Source organism: Mesoplodon densirostris, chromosome X, assembly GCF_025265405.1.
Source record: "Mesoplodon densirostris isolate mMesDen1 chromosome X, mMesDen1 primary haplotype, whole genome shotgun sequence".
NCBI classification, from domain to species: Eukaryota; Metazoa; Chordata; class Mammalia; order Artiodactyla; family Ziphiidae; genus Mesoplodon; species Mesoplodon densirostris.
The window spans coordinates 32,174,864-32,193,903 of record NC_082681.1 but is presented as its reverse complement, the minus strand read 5'-3'; the positions used below and the strand labels follow the sequence as shown (position 1 = coordinate 32,193,903).

The window sequence follows — 19,040 nt, the reverse complement described above, 5'->3', positions numbered from 1 at the left end:
GATCCTCTTTGGGCAGGGAGGGGCAAAGCAGGAGCCTGGCCTCTAAAATCAGAACGCATAATCCACCTTTAAGGGGCTGGTGGATTGATACAAATAAGGAATATCGTAGGTGGCTTGGTGTGTGTGTGGGGGGGGGAGGTGGGGAGAGCAAAGGGAATCTTTCCTGACACCCTAGATCCTTTTGCATGAGATCAGCCTTATGAAAAAAGAAAGTTATTCTTGGCCAACTCCCCTCACCCCCAACTCCCACCCATGCCCCACCCCCTGCACACACTGATATCCAACTCTCAGTTGAGAAGAACACAACTTAAGATTTCCATTGGGCCCATAGTAGCTCAGGCGCTAGAGAAGAGCAGGGAGTGAGAAGAGACATGAAGTTCAAGGGGGGGGTGAGTCGCTCATCCTCGTGACCCAGAATATCTCCCCCTCCCTGTAATGATGAGCTTGCTTTTCCATAAGGGCTTTCCTTTGATTCAGGGAAGGGGCCAACCAATGAGAGAGGGGCATGTTAGATTATTTTGGGGAAGGGCTCATGCCAGGAGGGTTCACTTTTACTAGGCGCCAAGTATCCCCAGCAACCAGTGTCTCCTGTACCAGCAGAAGCTCCAGAGCTCTCAGCCACTTGCCTGCCTCTGCCGCGTCTTTGCCCACTGAACAGCCATGAGAAGGCAGCTCCGGTCCAGAAGGGCTCCGGCCTTTCCTTACGGTTATCGCTACAGACTTGTGAGTCCCAGGGAGCAGAATATTTCGCTGTCCCTTTTTAGTGGGGTGGGTTGGGGGTTGTGTAGGTGGTGGCTTAGGGCTGCTTCTCCTTAAGATGGGCAGGAAGAGTGAAGTTTAAGGAAGCCCATTGTTTCAAGCTCGAGCAGTGACTCCCAGTACCCCGCTGCACCCTAAATTGCTAGATTGAAAGAGGAAGCCCCTCTTCCTGTGCAACAAACATAAGGGAAGGGGAAGATGCCAGAGAATAAGGGGGAGCTTCTAAAACTTTTTGGTGGGAGTCTAGAATTTGAACAGACCTTTTGGAGTCTGGGAATAGAGGCTTCATTCTGAGAGCAAGAAATTTAGCCAAGAGAGAAGGGAAGGGAAGAGGAAATGAAAGGCGCTGCCTACCCAGCTGTCTCAGTCGCTTTGGGTGGTAGCTTCTTAGGAACCCAGCTGCTCTTTTCTAAAGCAGAAATTCCAAACGATGGCTAAAAGCATGGAATCCTAGATAGAAGTTGGGAGCAGTCCTAGACATCATCTCTCCAGAACCCCTCATTATGTAAAGGAGGCTGCTGGGGCTCAGAGCACAGGAGTGACTTGCAAGTTACTGGAAGAGCCAAAGTGAGAATGTAAGTTTCCTGACGTCTAATCTTGTGCTCTTTCCATCATATTTGCAGCATGCCACTCCCTAGCCCTCTGATCCTCCACCACCCATTGCCTCCCTGCCTGCCACCCCGCCCTGCCCAACACTCACGCACCCCAACTTCAATGTCACCATTTATCTCCAGGGTGCATTAGAAATTTTTTTGAACCCAAAGTTCCTTTGTGTTTACTTTGCTAGAAATCATGAATATATGCCGCATGCAGTAGTTTATTTTATTTTATTTTTTTGCCTGGAGGTATATTCTGAAATCTCCCCCAGAGAGAGTTGTGATCTTGGCCCCAGGAAGAAACAAAGCTTAATCCATTTTTCTTGGGGAATGTCCACTTATATAACCAGGGAGCTAAGTGGAGACTGTCAACAGCCAGCAGAGGAAGACACGAATTCTTCCAACCCCGTATCAACCTGCGGAGGGCTTCTCGTAACTTTCCAGCCACAGTTTGTAGAATCTCTCTTTTGACATCCCCAAAGTCCCTACTGGGTCTCAGAGCAGTCACAGTCTGTAGGGCATACATAACTATTCCTTACTTGGCATCTTTCTCTATAATGCTGCTAAAGCGTTGTGTGTAATTTCAATTATTTGTCAACTGGTTTGGATTTTAAATGCATCAGGGGATCTTGCTCTTTATAGGGGCTACTTGATCAAATTTAAAAAGAAATTATTTGGGGCTTCCCTGGTGGCGCAGTGGTTGAGAGTCCGCCTGCCGATGCAGGGGACACGGGTTCGTGCCCTGGTCCGGGAAGATCCCACGTGCCGCGGAGCGGCTGGGCCCGTGAGCCATGGCCGCTGAGCCTGTGCGTCCGGAGCCTGTTTTCCGCAACGGGAGAGGCCACAACAGTGAGAGGCTTGCGTATCGCAAAAAAAAAAAAAAAAAAAAAAAAAAGAAATTATCTGATGCAGTGAATAATCGGGTGCTAATGTCTCTTTGACAATTAACCAACTGTTTGAATGTTTACAGGGTGTTACTCAGTGCAGGGCACAAATTTATCTTTCGGGTCATACTGTGTGTTTATATATTTGTTTATATGTTCATATATTTAGAGTGCTCAAAATGGAGCCACCTTCTGCCCTTCAGACTCTTTCCTTTTAGGGCAACACGATGGCCCCAGCACACTCACACACACTATCACATGAGGGCAGTGCCACTTTAGGAAACTGACAAAAACAGACCCTCTCATTACCAAAGGATTCCCTACTGGATTCCGTTAAATAGTTGCACAAAAGGGCCTCTCTTGTACAACGTGAGGTTCTCCTATACCTGGAAGCAGGGGAGAGGGGAAAAGATATTTGCGGTTCCTGAAGCTCAGGCAGTGTGAGAGCCGTGGGGAAATTAGCTCTGAGAAGGTTAATTCTTCCTGGGAGGGTAAAGCTTTAATGACAAGCCATCTTTAATGGGATTATCGTGAGAGCTAATATCTACAAATAAGATCAGGCTGAGGCCAAAGCCAGCTGCCTCCTCGGTGGAGGGCAGGCAAACAGGCAACAAGGAGAGAAAAGGAAGTTTTCCAGAAAATATAAAGGGAATATAAATGTCTCCATGTTGAAATGCTATACTTCAAATTCTCTGAGATTCTCAGTTGCATTAGATTCTCTGGGGGCCATGATGACTACCCACTACAGTCCAAATGAGCGCTGAGGCTAGAGCAGAAAGCTCTGTGACAGCAGTCCCCCAGAGCTCTGCTTCAGGAGTTTTCAGTCAGGCAGTTATCACTGACGTTTGTTCAGTACCCGCTGGTTACCTAGCTGTGGGCTCCACACTGTGGAGAGCCATCAAGGAGTTAGAAAATATGGACCCTGCCCCCGGGTGCTCAGAATGTCATTCTGGAGGTCAGATGGGTACATGTGTTCACACACAAGGGAAAGAGATTTAAGGACATTTATTAATCCATTCAACATTGAGTGATGAGGTTTATTTTCCTAAGCCTTACTCTGTGAGTCCTTGTCAGAGTTAGAAATCTTTGATTATAAGCACCTCCAGTCTCTTGGGAACACAGAATCTAACACATTGTCTGTGCTCCATAAGCCACCTCTGCTAAACCGCTTCTAGGCACTTGTGCTCAGTGTGAGAAGCATCATTGTCCAGGGTATCAGGAAGCATGGTTCTGAGACTGTCAGCTCTATCATGACCTTGCTGAGTGATTTTGGCTAGATCCTGTCCCCTCCCTGGGCCTCACATGGAGAAGTGAATCTTCAAGGTCCCTGTCAGCGTTGATATGGCGCGTGACATAAAGCTGTACATTTGAACAAACTAGAGAGCAATTCAAGAGTGCTTATAATCAAGAGCTAGATAGCGCCGGGCAGACTGAATGCTGAGAGTATAGCCTTGTCACGCTGTATCACTTTTACTGATTCTGAACAATCCAGTTTTCTGACCCTCCCCCCCGGCCATGGCAGCCCTTTCAGCTGAGTGTCCTCTAAATGGCCTTTGAGAAATCAGGCAGGGAGGGTGCAGCACAGAGCCCCTGGCCTCTATCATTTGACACATTCAACCCCAACAGGTGCACAGGCCCCGCCACTCTTCAGATTTGGACAGCAGAGAGAAGGGACGGTGGCCTCAGACCCACAAAGAGCAAAGATCCAACCCTCCAGCCCGAGGCTGGGAGGCATTGGAAATACCATTTGGTGAAGTCTGGGTTTTTCTTTTTTGTTGTTGTTGGTTTTTTTTGTTTGTTTGTTTAATTTTCTTAGAACCACTCGGAGAAGATTACAGTTTCAGATCTCAAGTAATGGCTGCAATCAGTCAATCAACAAATATGTGCTGAGCATTTACTACGTGCCCAGATTTCTGCCTAGGGTATGGGGTTGGTGGCGGGAAGATGAAGGAAGTATCAGTTGCCGTGCCAGCCCTCAGGTGGTCTGTCCAACCTGCTTAAGGCAGGAGGAGGTTCCAGTGTGGGCAACAGTCAGAGAAGCAGCAAGTAACGCCCCCATCTCTTGTTTATGTTGGGAAGGCGTCGAAGTTTTGAGGAGGGGTACAGCAGCTGGCCTCTCCTCCTGATGTCTGTCCCAGGCTATTTTTAGCCACAACTTAGGATGGTGAGGTTGAGCAGCTGAAAGTGTACAGGGTGTTAGGAGAAAGCTGGCTTGGCCTGCGAATTTGCCATCACGGACACAGTGGTGTCTAAAACTACTCCATCCTCCAGTGTTGAGCTCAGCTCTGCCCTGACAGGCCAGACAAAGTTAAGCGGGAAGCCAAGGCCCCAGGACAGAGTAATGACATGAACAGTCCTAGGGGAAGAGCCCAAATGCCTGAAGCCGAGAATAAAACTTGCACCTCTATGGAAAGAATATTGGGTCAAAATGGGTCATAGAAAGGATATTTCCTGCAAAAGGACAGAGAGAAAGAAATCTGCCTCTTGTAACAACAGGTATGTTTATGGGTAAGTGGACATCTGAAGCATCTCCAAACATTGAGTCGTTTTCCATTTATTTTGGCTGGTGGGATGTGCCATTGGAAATCTTCTTCTCCAAAAAGGGGATTGTGTTTTGTCACTGTTTCAGGATGATCAGGATGAAGTGAACCAGAACTACTTAGCAGATGAAGAGGAAGAAGCAGAAGAAGAGGCTCGGGTGATGGTGGTACCTGATTTGGAGGAGGAGGAGGAGGAAGAAGAGGAGGAGAAAGAAGAAGAGGAAAAGGAGGAGGAAGAGAGTCAGGCTCAGGAAACAGGCAGTGCCTGGTGGCGGAAATGGCAGATCGTGAACGAATACCTGTGGGATCCGGAGAAAAGGATGTCTCTGGCCCGAACAGGTCAGAGTTGGAGTAAGTCCCAGTTGTCCCAATGTCCCAGTCGGGTGTCCTTTGCTTTTGGCTTGGTGTCCAGGACTCCTTTACCATACGTTGGATGGGCTTGTCTGCAAAGTTCTCTAGCACTTCATGTAACAGGATCACTGCCTAGGGAAATAATGGGCAGATCTCATCAGAACAAACTCCCAAGTGGGTGAACAAACTTGATTGTATAGCTGAAATACACTGGGCTCAATAGCATTTGCAGTGCAGAGAGACAGTAAGAATGAGTTGAAAAAGTGCAGATTTCTTTGAAGCCCTAGCCCTGTCGCTTTCTATCTGTAACTTTGGGCTCATCGTTTATCTTCTCTGAGCCTCAGTTTCCTCACCTGCTTAATGAAGGAAACAGTATCTGCCTTACCTCTGTCATAGGATCAGCCTGAGGCTCCAATAAGATGTTAAAATTGTAAAGTACAAAGTACTATGCAGAAGACTATTCCTAGGATACGAGGCCCAAGTCCCTGCTAACCTGACCAAGGGTTTGTCCAGCCTCATCATTTCACCTTGTAATATCAGTGAAGGAGAGCCACGGCTGCCCCTGGCCCCAGCTTGCAGGTGCTTTGCGATCGATCCCATGGTGTATAGAGAGAAATGGGTTAAAGGGATCATTTCTAGCAATTTAAGGCCGAGTCCCCATATTGCTTGATCAATGGCAGAATTGCGGTCCCCAGCATTTCCTCTTTGTACCACACGCTGCCACCACCTTTACTTCACAGCTTCCCCAGCATGCCTCTCCCAGGGTCCTACTCACCTCTTGAACTATTAATGCTGATCCTTCTCAGGAGATTTAGCTTGTGGTAAAATTCACACTCGCCATAGTCTCTGAACATCCCAGGAAAAGAGCAGCTGCTGGTTTGAATTCAGTTAACCCACAGAAGAAAACAATAGATAACTCTATGGTTAAATTAAGGGTCCCCCAGTGCCAAGGGCCTAGGTTGCTAAAGTCGATGGTCATGCCTTCTAAAGGCCCCTTTGGCTGAGAATTCTCTCCTTTGTAGTTTATGTTTCTAATTCAGCTCAGTCAGGATGAAACAGCCAGCCCTGCTGCCTGGAATTAGCAATAGCAGGTGTGGGGCTCTGAACAACACCCACCTCCCTTTACCCCTCTTCAGTTCCCAGCCCCACCCCTGCCCATCCCTCGAGCTCTCAACTGGAACAAATGTACCATTCAAGGAACATTCCGACGTTCTGGAAGCTGCAGACAAATGCTGGACACTCACTGGGGCTCCAAAAGGGGGCACAGCTGTTTCTCCCTTGCCTAAAGAGGACTGGAAAAACAGGCCTTGTGAAATGCAAGTGTGATTCTGGGAGAGGGAGCCCTATGTTAACCCTTAAACAGCCAGCCATTGGAACTTAACCAGATGAGCTGATCCCAACTGTGCCTGCGGAGAACAATCCATAGGCCAACAAGTGGGGATGAGGGAGGAAGGTTCAAGTGCCCAGGGAAGATATGGCAATGGGGACACTGCATGGTAGGTCGTATCCAGGCCTCGGGGTAGCGGGTCTAAGGAGAGCCCGGGCTACCCCTGGGCAAAGGGCAAATAGTGATGTTAATGCCTAGGCCGCCACATGCCTTGCTGCCCTCCTGCTTGAGAACTAGGTGCCACTTAAGCACTTACTAACACTGTCCCAATCTGGACATCAAAATGACCAACATATTCACCCAGCCCATTATTATATTCTGGGCTTTTCCTCTGATAGCTGGGCAACTTCTATTCTTAGGAGCTTTATGTTATTTTATTGGATACTGACAAGAATTTTATGAGGTAGTAATATTATTATCCCCATTTTACAGATGCAGAAACTGAGGCTTAGAGAGGGTAAGTAACTTATCTAAAGTCACACAGTTAATAAAGTGGCAGTCCTGGGATTCAAACCCAGGTTGGATGAACACTGGAGTTCATTCTCTTGCCAGAACATCATGCTGTCTTCATGAACTCTAGCAATGAGCAAGGCCCTGATGGATAGGGCCTCAGGACCTGATGGGGTGTTTTAGTGGAAGGACTGAAGAGTTGGGATCGTGGGTACCTAGTCTATTCAAGATATAGTGGTCTATCCAAGCTTGGGTGGGACATTCAGGAGAAAACCCTGGATTACCTAGAGGAGCAGCCCAAGTAAAACTTGGACATTTGGAGCAGAAAGGGTTGGAGGGATCAACGGGTTCAGGTGGGTACAGTGCTTGGTTTTGCCGGGGGCAGGGGGTGGTGTAGCTGAGACAGTTAGCCTATCACAGACTCCAGGGCACAGACTCCTGGGCAAAGCTGAGGGGACTCCTTGCTAGTGCCCTTCTCCCATCTACAGCTTTCTGGCCACACATCCTAGGCAAGAAGGAAGATATCTCCAGGGGAATGTACCTGTATTCTATTGCTTTCCTCTCATCCATGAAACTGAGCCTTCTGGTCCCCCAGGATGGCTCCAGCTGTTGATCGGTTCCCAGGATGGGGATGGGGGTAGAGGGTTGGAGGAGGAGTCACAGGGCACATCCCATCAGGACAGCAGGCGGGCAGCAGCCAAGTATCACAAGCACACGAGGTGCTGCCGTTTCTTCTCCAGGGACTCCAACTGAATCAATGTGTTCATATTCCAGTTCTACTTTAGTTCATCTTATAAAACATAAAGGTTCACTTCTAGTTAGATTACTAAGAATTTTTTCTTCTTTTCCCTACTCCTTTTTTTCTTTTTTTTTTTTTCTTTTTTGGTTCATTTTATTTGGTTCATGGTTCAACTTAAAAATTAATATTTAATAAATAAAAATTATTTAAAATGAATATCTGCTTATAAAAAATTAATATTTGGATTTGGTTTGGGGTACAGCAAAGTTATGCGGTTTGTTCCGGTTTCTGGTTCATGATTCAGTTCAAATCTGTAGCTCCGACATCATGTCACTGCTGTGAGCGGAGCTAGATATTATTTTCTGAGAAAGCCCCAAGGAGGGCTTGAAAGAGCTTCTCAGCAGCAATCTCATGCTCATTCACTCATTCTGTGCTGCCTAATCCTGGGGCAAACCTAATACTAATCCAGCCCACAGAGGAAGAATTCACACAACTGTGCTTCTGGTCCTATGGCAATAATAATATTAATAATAACAATGATGGGGCTTCCCTGGTGGCGCAGTGGTTGAGAGTCCACCTGCCGATGCAGGGGACGCGGGTTCGTGCCCCGGTCCGGGAAGATCCCACATGCCACGGAGCGCCTGGGCCCGTGAGCCATGGCCGCTGAGCCTGCGCGTCCAGAGCCTGTGCTCCGCAACGGGAGAGGCCACAACAGTGAGAGGCCCATGTACCGCAAAAAATAAAAAAATAAAAAAAATAATAACAATGATGAAGACTGCCACTTACAGAGCACTTAGTATATGCCAGGCTCTGTGCTATGCTATTTATATGCATTATTCAATGTTAAGAAGTAAGTACTATTATTATCCTCATCTTACAGATGAGGAAATTGAGGCCCAGAGAGGTAAATAGCATGTCTAAGATTAAACAGTTAGGAAGTGGTACAGTCAGGACAGGATGTAAGGAAAGGCGGAATTTCAAATAGTGTTAGGGATATTGATCAGAATATGAGGTAAGGGCTGAACTTATCCCCATTTTACCTGCGAGGAATCGGGGGTGCCAGGAGGTTCTATAACTTATAGCTCACAGGTTGAGCTCACAGGTAGCAGGTGTCAGTAATTAAGTACAGTTTGCCCCTCTTCCCTTCCCCATCCTGCGTTAGTGTTCCTTTTGAAAAGCAGAGTCACTTAGAGTTTTGCCAAAAATAAAGAAGATTTGAAATACGTAAAGTGAAACCTCACTTTGCCTTCATTAGAGGCACATCCAGTGGAAACGAATCAAAGGTTTGAATTATAGGCTATGTGAAAAGAAATGCTGTTTTCATCACTTGCAAATACATATAATCACTGGAACCAAGCTGCTAGGACTCTTTAGGGCACCTACTTTAATGAATAGCGAAGAATGATTTGTACTTAGGACATCAACCATTGCCCAGAGGACTCCCAAGCAATTTGCCCTCTGCAGTACTTTAAACTCCACTCCCCTGTAATCTTGTTCACGGTCATCATTTGCTCAGCAAGCCCTTCCATCGGAGATGCTGTAAAGGTAAACTGCAATCAGACCTCTGACACAATTCTCACCAATTTCAAATTGGTGAAATCTGAGTAAGCAAGGACATACTGAATCTGAGGAATTTTTAAAAAGCCATGTCACGTGTTTGGGTTGGTTCTGGTTCATGAGTTCAAATGCAGAGGCAGGGCTTGTTGGCCAGCACTGACCACCCTCATCTGTGATTGTTCTGCAGGCCTGATCTTAGTCATTTACTTCTTCTTCTATGCTTCCCTGGCCGCTGTGATCACCCTCTGCATGTACACGCTATTTCTGACCATCAGTCCTTACATGCCGACCTTCACTGAGAGGGTGAAGCCTCCTGGTGAGTGCCCAAATACCCTGTGCTGTCAGAACTTGCTGGACAGAAATCTGCTTGCACAGCATGTTCAGCTTCAATTAACTTTGGCTCTTCCCGGTAATGACTTAGGGATTCAATTATTAAGAGTAAAAGTAAAATGGTACTTAGCAAATTATGGTCCTTTTCATTTTGATTGCCTGGGGGGAAATGGTTTCATGGGAATCGATACAAAAAAATTATCCCAAGAATGGGTTAATATATCCAAGACCTGTTTTCATTGCCAGGAGTTATGATCAGACCCTTCGCCCATAGCCTTAACTTCAACTTCAACGTTTCTGAACCTGACACTTGGCAGCATTATGTGATTAGTCTAAATGGCTTTCTCCAGGGTAAGTTCCTCTGAATGGTGAGAATCTCTTTGGAAAGGTGATGGGTGGGAACTCAAATTCAAAATTCACTTGGCTCAGCAATCCCAGTCTTACTAGCACTGCCCATTCTGGTTTTTCCTTACCATGCATCCCCCTGAGCACCTGCAGATACAATCAAAACTGCTATGGTTTGTGATTGTATGTTGCCTTGAAAGCATATAAGCCAGTAAGATGGTAAGTTCATTGGGGCAGAGAACTTGTTTTCTCTTCCTGAACACCCTATACCACCTAGTTATGTCCTAGGCACATCCAGATGGCTCAATAATGATCAATTATAAAAGATAATTCGGGGGGGAGGTAGTGGTGAGAAAAGAAGAGTGTTCTCCAGAACAGGAGGATTCTTGCCTCCTATGTTTTCTCAAGGTAAGAGAATTCATTTCTTGGAGATGATCCATCTTAAAGGAGGAGAAAAAGGGTCTTCATTTAAATAGCAGTCCAAAAGGGAGTTAGAGGAAGAATCTCTGAGTGGCACTCACTCCAACATTTTGACAGCAAGTGTTTTCTAGAGCGTCATCAGATACATTTTCAGGGGTGAATGAATGGCTTTCTGAGAAGCCCTTACACAGGGTGAAAACTGAGGTAGCAGCTTGGTTAAGGTTAAACACAGAGCACACAGTCTCTGTATTTATCCAGCTATCAAAGAGGAGCCCCCATGGGTTTACTGCACCTATTATTTGTGGAAAAAAGCCAGGTTTGGTTTTCCTGGCTGAAGTGGGGTGATGGGGGTGGCCAACAGAATGTGCACTGAATTAAGAGGATTCTCTTATGTGATAGGAAGTGTTATTTAAATGTGTAAATGTTGTCACTGAACTTTAACCCTGCATAGCAGAGTCTATCGTCCACATTGGGGGAACTAAGGCTCAGAAAGGAGAAGAAATGTAATCATAGTCTCCCAGTAGCAGTAGTGTTTAAATTTAAACCCTTGTTTCTGTTCTCGACACCCTTGCTACTCAAAGTGTGACCCAGGGACCAGCAGCAGCGGCATCACTTGGGAGTTTGTTGGAAAGGCAGAATCTCAGGCTCCACCCAGACCTGCTGAATGGGGATCCGCAGGTGATCTGTATGTCCATTAAAGCTCGAGAAGTTCTGCTTTTCATAATTCTTTGTTGCTGCCATATGACCAGGAGTTAGCAACTCAGCTTTGTATTGGTAATGCTCAGTGTCATCTTGGTTAAGTCTGAGCTTCAGATTACTCACCTGTAAAATTAGAGGGGCTGGGGCTTCCCTGGTGGCGCAGTGGTTGAGAGTCCGCCTGCCGATGCAGGGGACACGGGTTCGTGCCCTGGTCCAGTAGGATCCCACGTGCCGCGGAGCGGCTGGGCCCGTGAGCCATGGCTGCTGAGCCTGCGCATCCGGAGCCTGTGCTCCGCAACGGGAGAGGCCACAACAGTGAGAGGCCCGCGTACCGCAAAAAAAAAAAAAAAAAAAAAAAAAATTAGAGGGGCTGGGTTCTTTTTGAATCCATGTAGTTCCACTTTTGACTCCCCAAAATGTTTTGGGCATCATAGCCAGCACAATATCTTCTTTTCTTTCAAAATGTTTGTGAGCTATTGCAAATGTACTGCCAGAATCTCTGCTGAGGAAATTCCTCTGAGAAGGTAGTAGATTCAGAAATATCAATTCTGACCTGATGACACAGGTGGGGAACATTAGGAAAAGCATTGGGTTTTTTAGTTCCTAAGCGTAGATAATATGCCCCGTTAAAAAGGAACACATCTCTGAAATAGACATCCCAGAGTATCAATTTCATTCCCATGAGGACAGGGATTTTGCAATAAGGGTCATGTCCATGTCACAGTATTTTTAATGGAACTACCTCAAGAGAAACAAGGAGCACATGATTAGAGCTTCTATTTAGAAAGTTATTTGAACAGTTTACTCTTTAAAAAAAGGAGAGAGAGAGAGAGAGAGAAAGATTAAAACAAAACCTTGAATTGAATGTAGCTTTGTCAAAGGACAGATAAAGGCTTAGCCATAATTAGAACAGATTTAAAATTCCCAGTTGCTTCTAATATCAAACTCAAGTCACAATCTGGTTAGATGAGGGTCCAGCAATACGTTTGGAGTTTTAACCCTGGTGGATTGTAGGTGCACAGTCTCCTCTAAAAAACTGAGCTACTTGGAACATGAATGCATGGGGGCTGGATCTAACAGGACTAACTGGATTCCATCATTTAGAACCAAACTGGAAATAATGCAGTAATTTCTAAAGCCCAGTTCTCTGGCATCTAGTAGCCCAAAGAGTCAGCTCACAGATAGCCCTTTTCAGCTCTCTCCCTGATATATGTACCTTGGGGACATGTTAAATTCCATCCAGTGTAAAGGGACACTAACTCTGAGTGCCTCAGGTCTCAGTAGACAAGATCTCACCCCCTCACCCTCTCAGTGGAGACCGCTATGGTTGTCATTGTTTTCTGTCTTTCAACCTAAGCTTCTATTTTGCAGTGCTAACTTCCCTCTGTAAAGAATGAGGAGCTGATTTATCTCCTCCTCTTCGTCCTCCCCCTTCCTCCTGTCCCACAACACACACTCTTCACTGTCTTGCATCGGGTGCCTCTCATTGACCTCAAAGAGAGATGTTTCCTAGGCTGAACTTAAAGAGATTTAATCCAGGGGCTTTGCCTCCTTATATATGCCATGCCTTGATATGATTCAATCCTTCTTCCAAAATCCATCTACTATGTTGCCTATTCCTCTCCCAGAAGTAGAAAAGGCAGCCCTCCAAGTTTACAATTTACCGTATCAGAAAAGAAATAATGAAAAATAGAGAAAAGTTATAAAGCGCTAAACATACAATCCACAGACAGATATCGAAGAAGTTCAAGGGAATGAAAAGCAAGGGGACAGGCAATCAAAGTGGGCTGAGGGGACCAGCCCAGAAGGCTTCTTGGAGGTATGTTGCTGATGAAGGGCCTTGGGCACCTGATGCCAGGTCACGGGCCCTAGGACAAACTGAGTGGGCTTTCAGAGGAGCACAAGCAAGCTGGAGAAAGGAAACTAGGGAAGAGAACTACTGAAAACATGGCCTTCCTCTGTAGTACCTATCTAACATGACCCTTTGCCACCCACACTTTAGGTTATAATGACAGTCTTCAAGAGGAAATGAATGTAGATTGCCCCCCAGGCCAATACTTCATCCAAGATGGTGATGAGGATGAGGACAAGAAGGCCTGCCAATTTAAGCGCTCCTTCCTGAAGAACTGCTCTGGCCTGGAGGACCCTACTTTTGGCTACTCTACTGGACAGCCCTGCATCCTTCTCAAGATGAACCGGGTATATTGGCCCTTGTCACTCTGGCTATGATAAGTGGATGAGTTGGGTAGGAAGGCTCTGGCCGCTCCACTTCTCTTGGGCTCTGTCTTCATACACTGTAAGTTTGGCTATTTTTACCAAGAGCATCACTAATACAAACAACCAGACAAACCTACCAAGCAATAATTCCTTTTCTCCCTGAACACGTTCTATTTTGATTCTTCTCCAGCACCCCTAAACCTCTGATGCTCTGTCAGGAATGAGATCTTGAGCTGTTTGGAACAGGGGACTGACATGGGGGTGGCATGGGGGACAATTCTTATATCACAAGAAATGCATTTTCCTTCTCTCCTGCCATGCCTCAGGTGTGGCAGAGCCTTACCAGGCACACTCCTCTTGACCCAGTACGTTCTTTACATTTTCAAGGTAATCCTGCTGCAGTTACCATTGTATGAATATCAGGCACAAATAAAATAAGAAGCTGAGCTGAGCAGCTCTGAAGATACTTTGCATTTTCTGCTTTCTGTAACATTTCTGAGAGGGCAAAATAGATCAAGTTTATGCCTAAAGAAAGGACAACTCAAGGGGGATTTAGAAAAGCCGTATTTTTCCTGTCAAATCTGGTTTGGTTTTTGGTTTTTTAAAAAACGCTGGTTTTCTTTTGCTAGATTGTTGGCTTTCGCCCTGAGCCTGGAGACCCTGTGAAGGTTTCCTGCAAAGTTCAGGTAAAGTGCCCTTTTGAGTAAGTACTGTTAGCACATCTGTTTCATGCAAAAGGGTGGGTCTTCCCTTCCAAGGGCTTTACCATGGATGGTTGCCTAAGGGTTAGGGAAAGGTTTAATCTTTTCATAACTACACCTCCATTTATACCTTCGGGCCTCCCTGTTTCCAGAAAGCATTCCATTCATGTGTATTTGTGTGTGTAGTGTTTGTGTGTGTGTGTGCTGATTTATACCTGTGAAAGCCAAAGACTGAAACTCAGCTAAGGGCCACAGCAGGAAACAACAATGTGCCAAGTCATTAACGGGAATTCTGTTTACACTTTTGCTCTAATTACTTGTTTCTCTGAACTAAACAAGCAGCTTTCATTAGAGTCATTAGTCCCTGCTTTTAAAACTGATTTCACAAAAGAAAAGCAAGGGAATGATATCACAAAAGTTAGGTAGTGTTTGTGGAAAGACAGGCTCTGATCTGTTTCTTAACTTGGGTGGAGGTCTTCCGTGGTCAATTTTCTTCTTCTTCTTTAAATCGTGTGTGTGTGTGTGTGTGTGTGTGTGTGTGTGTGTGTGTGTGTGTGTAGCCTCCATACTCTTTGACATATTTTACAATATAACATATATAGCAATACAAAAATAAATAAATAAAACTGATTTCACTTTTTGTAGCAATGACCAGTGGCACTGGGTGTTGCAATAACAAATGACTACAAGGGAAGTATAAACAGAACTCCATTAATATGCTAATTAACTGTCCTTCAAGGGACCATTAACTCCTATCTCATCTATGCCAATTAGCTCCTTTGTAGGAAAAAGCCTACAAAGATCTTGGGTTTGCTGGGGTTTGCTTCTTAAAGCTGGCAGTAGCTCCCACCTGTTTGGTAACACCTACTACACCCCCAGTCCTGGACGGTTGTCTTGCAAATGTGTGAAGCAGGGTAACCCCATTCTCAGTACCAGAAATGCCACTCAAAACTCCAGTCTTGATTGTGGCAGATCAGAAAGCAGCAAAAGGCAGCATTTATTCAGTCAATAGTTCACATTCAGCAAGAATTTATGGATCACTTATTAAGTACCAGGTACTTTGCTAGGTGTTGGGGGTGCCAAGATAAATATGATTCCGTCTCTGAAATCAGGGCCAAGTAATACAGGTGCTATGAAAGGTGCAGTGGAGGGCTTCCCTGTTGGCGCAGTGGTTGAGAGTCCGCCTGCCGATGCAGGGGACACGGGTTCGTGCCCCGGTCTGGGAGGACCCCACGTGCCGCGGAGTGGCTGGGCCCGTGAGCCATGGCCGCTGAGCCTGCGCGTCCGGAGCCTGTGCTCCGCAACGGGAGAGGCCACAACAGTGAGAGGCCTGCGTACCGCAAAAAAAAAAAAAAAAAAAAAAGGTGCAGTGGGGACATTAAAGAGGGAAAGGTTAGTTCCACGTGAGAGGTGGTGACACTGAAGTTGAGCTTTGAAAGGTCAGGCAGTGCTTGCTAGGTGAACAAGGTAGGAAGGACATTCATTCTGGTCACATATATGTGAGCATGTATAAACATACACACGTGAGGTGTGACTGCAAACCGTTGGAATTGATTCCACACACCATTCACAAAAAAATGAATTTCATTACTTTTTACAAGAATATATAAATAAACCATAAAGACGAACTCAGTCTTAAACCAGCATATTAATTGGATTGAGTCCTGCTTATAGTTCCCTAGTGGAAGCCATTCATTTTTCAGCTTACATCGAACCTTGCTGAGAACTGTCCTTTAAAAAAAAAAAAGAAATGCTGAGTCATTATACATTGTATAATAATCAACACTGGTCAAATCCACGCCCACTTGTGGAAATCAAGCATGATGAGGTAATTATTAGAATAAATTAAGGAGAGCTCGGTTTATACTAAGAGCTATTATACTATATCGATAGAAGTAATCACATGACCCAAGTGAGTGATTTGCTAGTAGTGATGCACTATTTGTCCCCTAGTAACCTCTAGACCTCGGCTATTTAGGGAAAGCCTAACGCATGGGCAGAATGGGCAGTCCCCTACCTGACATGATATGATGAGGGTAGACTTGTTTATTTAATCATTTCCCCCCTTACGTATCCTCCTGACCCCACCTCCTGTAATTAAGCACCTCAGAGAATGTGGTCAGAGACATGCATTTAGGTGAGCCAACTGCAGGCTGTGTCCCTATGCATCAGGTCCCTGTGCGCCGGGTCTGACCTCAACCAGAAATGAGCACACCGTGTGCACGTTGTTGTGGAGTGGGATTTACTAGGCATGTTCCAACTTACGCCTGCCTCAGCTCCAAAGTCCAAGACTGGGTACCAGGACCAGTGTGATTCTTTGGAAAGGGGCTGGCATGGTAGGCCCTCTTGCCAGAGCAACACTGGGTACTGCAAGCCCTTTGGAGCCCTTCTGCCTGGGTCCCCTAGGAGCCAACATACAGCCATACTGAGAACCTTCAGCCTCCGTGGTCTGGGCCTTCTATTCAGTGTTCTTTGCACTGAAAAGCCAAAGCACAGTCTCTCCCTGGAAACACTCCTCTGGGGATAAGTCTGGGCTGAGCTATGCCCCATTCTGCTTTTGTGGTCTTCCTGAGACAGTTGTGGGTCACACAGTGATTTCACCTGGGACACAGGCCCCTTTGGCTCAGGCTCCAACTCACTGAGTGACCCAGCACCTGATATGTACTTGCTTTTACTTACAGAAAGGTGATGAAAACGACATCCGATCCATCAATTACTACCCAGAGTCGGCTTCTTTTGACCTCCGTTACTACCCTTACTATGGCAAACTGACTCACGTAAGTCTGTATTCCCTTCAGTCTTTGCTGTCAGAAAGGGCTCACAGACAAAGGAAGGGCTGGCTGGGATCTATGAGAATTAGGGAGCAGCAGGTAGTAGCAAAGGTGTGAATAGCTGCTGGCCCAGACTAGGAGTTCCCTCTACCAATTCCTATCCCAACCGCTCCTTTCCAAATCTGAAGGAATCTCAGACATGGTCTGGCCCAACTCCTTCAGTTTACAGATGGAGAGATTAGGGTTCAGAGAGAAGAAGTGACTTGCCCAATGTCACATAGCTAATTAGTGGCAGAGCCAGGAGCAGACAAATCACTTGCCATTGTACTAAATTATGCCCAAATAATCACTTTCCTGTTTCTCCCACTTAGAGCCTTGGGGCAGTGAAAACTTCATCTCCAGCATGGAGACTTGATAAATACTAGTTCTGGTTTGATTCATGGTCTGATATCTAGAAAATCACATCACGCTGAGCTAGAATTGGTTTTCCCCAGAGGACAGACAACTGACACTGACTTATGAGAGAAATGTGTCATTTCTCCACTGTCCCAGGGCAGAGACAGCATGTCAGTTGCTTTAGCCACTTGTGACTTGGCATCATGGGATTTACTCAGTTCCTTTTGTGGAGGTTGTACCATCCTCCTGCACTGGTTATCTGATCACTTCCATCCTATTGCCCTCCCCTACATACCCTCCCCTCCTCACACTTAGAATTCATTGTTCTTCCACCTACAGGTTAACTACACCTCCCCGCTGGTGGCAATGCACTTTACAGATGTAGTGAAGAACCAAGCGGTGCCTGTGCAGTGCCAACTGAAGGGCAAAGGCATCATAAATGATGTCATCAATGATCGTTTTGTGGGTAGGGTAATCTTTACTCTGAACATAGAAACCTAAGAACTTCAGGGGGCCACTCCCACCAGTTCTGTTTCTGTTTTATTTCATGTTACCCTGGTAGCACCTGAATTCTTTTTCTTCAATTGGGACACAGCCAAGTGGACACCTGAGACAGCAGATCATCTTTCCTTGCCTTTGGCATATGTTCAAAATGGCATTGTGGGAGCTATTTGATTTTTAAAGGTAGTGTCTCCTGATGACAAATAGCTTATATTAATTTCCTTTTCTCCCACTTAAAACTAAAACCCATTCTTGCTGCTAGAAGTCTCATTGTAGTGTAACATAGTATCTGATAAAATTCACAATAGCCATGAAGGAGAATTTCCATAATGATTATAAATTCATCATGTTTTCTAAAAATTTGTTGTTTTTAGAGGTAAGATTCCTCCCAACCAGGCTGATAACTAACAATTTTTGTTAACCTGCCTGGCAAGGTCCTTCCCTGAGAATCACCATCCAGACCAATCCAGAAAACACCTAGGGCCACCATACCTAGGGAACTCTACATCCAGGGGTGCTTGTGAAACTGGCTGCCTCACATGGGCATCTAAATACTGATTCACAGACTAGGTTATCTTCAACTGGGACAGAAGTCAGTGATAATTGGATATTGTCCTGGGATAGACCAGAACATAGACCTTCCTATAACTTTTTTTGGGAGGTGAGGCCCACTGCAACTGGGGAGAACACCTACCATGTGGATGTGACTGGTATTAGATTCCTTGCTTTATGGTGTAATCATCCAAAGGCAAATGTTCCTGCAGAAAGGTTTGTCTCAGCGTCAGACACAGGAAGAAAACAAGGAAGATCTCCACCAACTAATTCTTCTTGAGCTCTTTGTTTGACAGTAGTGTGATGTTCTTTGAGACCATCAGGGATAGGTGTGTTGACCGTCCCCGCCCACACCTCGCTACAGCGCTGGGGATTGAAATCAGGGTCTCCCAACTGATACGTGGTAAAACAGAAAGCTCCTGCCAGGCCACCTAAATTCAAGGCCCATTAGCCAGCTTTTCATTTGCTTAAAAAACGATAAGAGGCAGATGTTTATCCAGGTTGTGGATCAGCCAGGCTGCTTTGTCGTATCTTTGGCCATGTGACCATTCCACTGTTCCTTAACACCTCCACCAGGGGGAGGGCTGGGACAAGGAGAAAAAGAAAGCATCAGAGAAGAGCATAGCGTCTCAGGGTCCAAAGCAGGGTTAAATGCCACCTAGAAGTATCCAGAGTCTGAATCTCCTCTACAATGTTTACCTTCTCCCAAAACAGGGAACTGACAGTCTGGTAGTGAAGACAAACAAGTAAAGAAGTAACTACAATATAGTGTGATAAGAGCTATAATACTAGTATGTGGAAATGCTATGGGAACATGAGGAAAAGTAAGCTGAGAAAGTAGCAGA

At 45.7% G+C, this 19,040-nt stretch overlaps 1 protein-coding gene across 2 annotated transcripts; it reads left to right on the top strand.

The window, feature by feature from the left end:
* Nucleotides 1–660: 660 nt before the first annotated feature.
* ATP1B4 (ATPase Na+/K+ transporting family member beta 4) lies at nt 661–17,643 on the top strand. Of its 2 annotated transcripts, none has more exons than XM_060087448.1 (8): nt 661–723; nt 4,869–5,118; nt 9,451–9,579; nt 9,840–9,944; nt 13,060–13,256; nt 13,904–13,960; nt 16,657–16,752; nt 17,482–17,643. In XM_060087448.1, the coding sequence occupies exons 1-8, from the start codon at nt 661–663 to the stop codon at nt 17,641–17,643; spliced, it is 1,059 nt and encodes a 352-aa protein (XP_059943431.1). The 2 variants fall into 2 exon arrangements, with proteins under 2 accessions (XP_059943431.1, XP_059943430.1); XM_060087447.1 differs by having other exon boundaries at nt 4,869–5,130.
* The last annotated feature ends 1,397 nt before the right edge of the window (nt 17,644–19,040 follow it).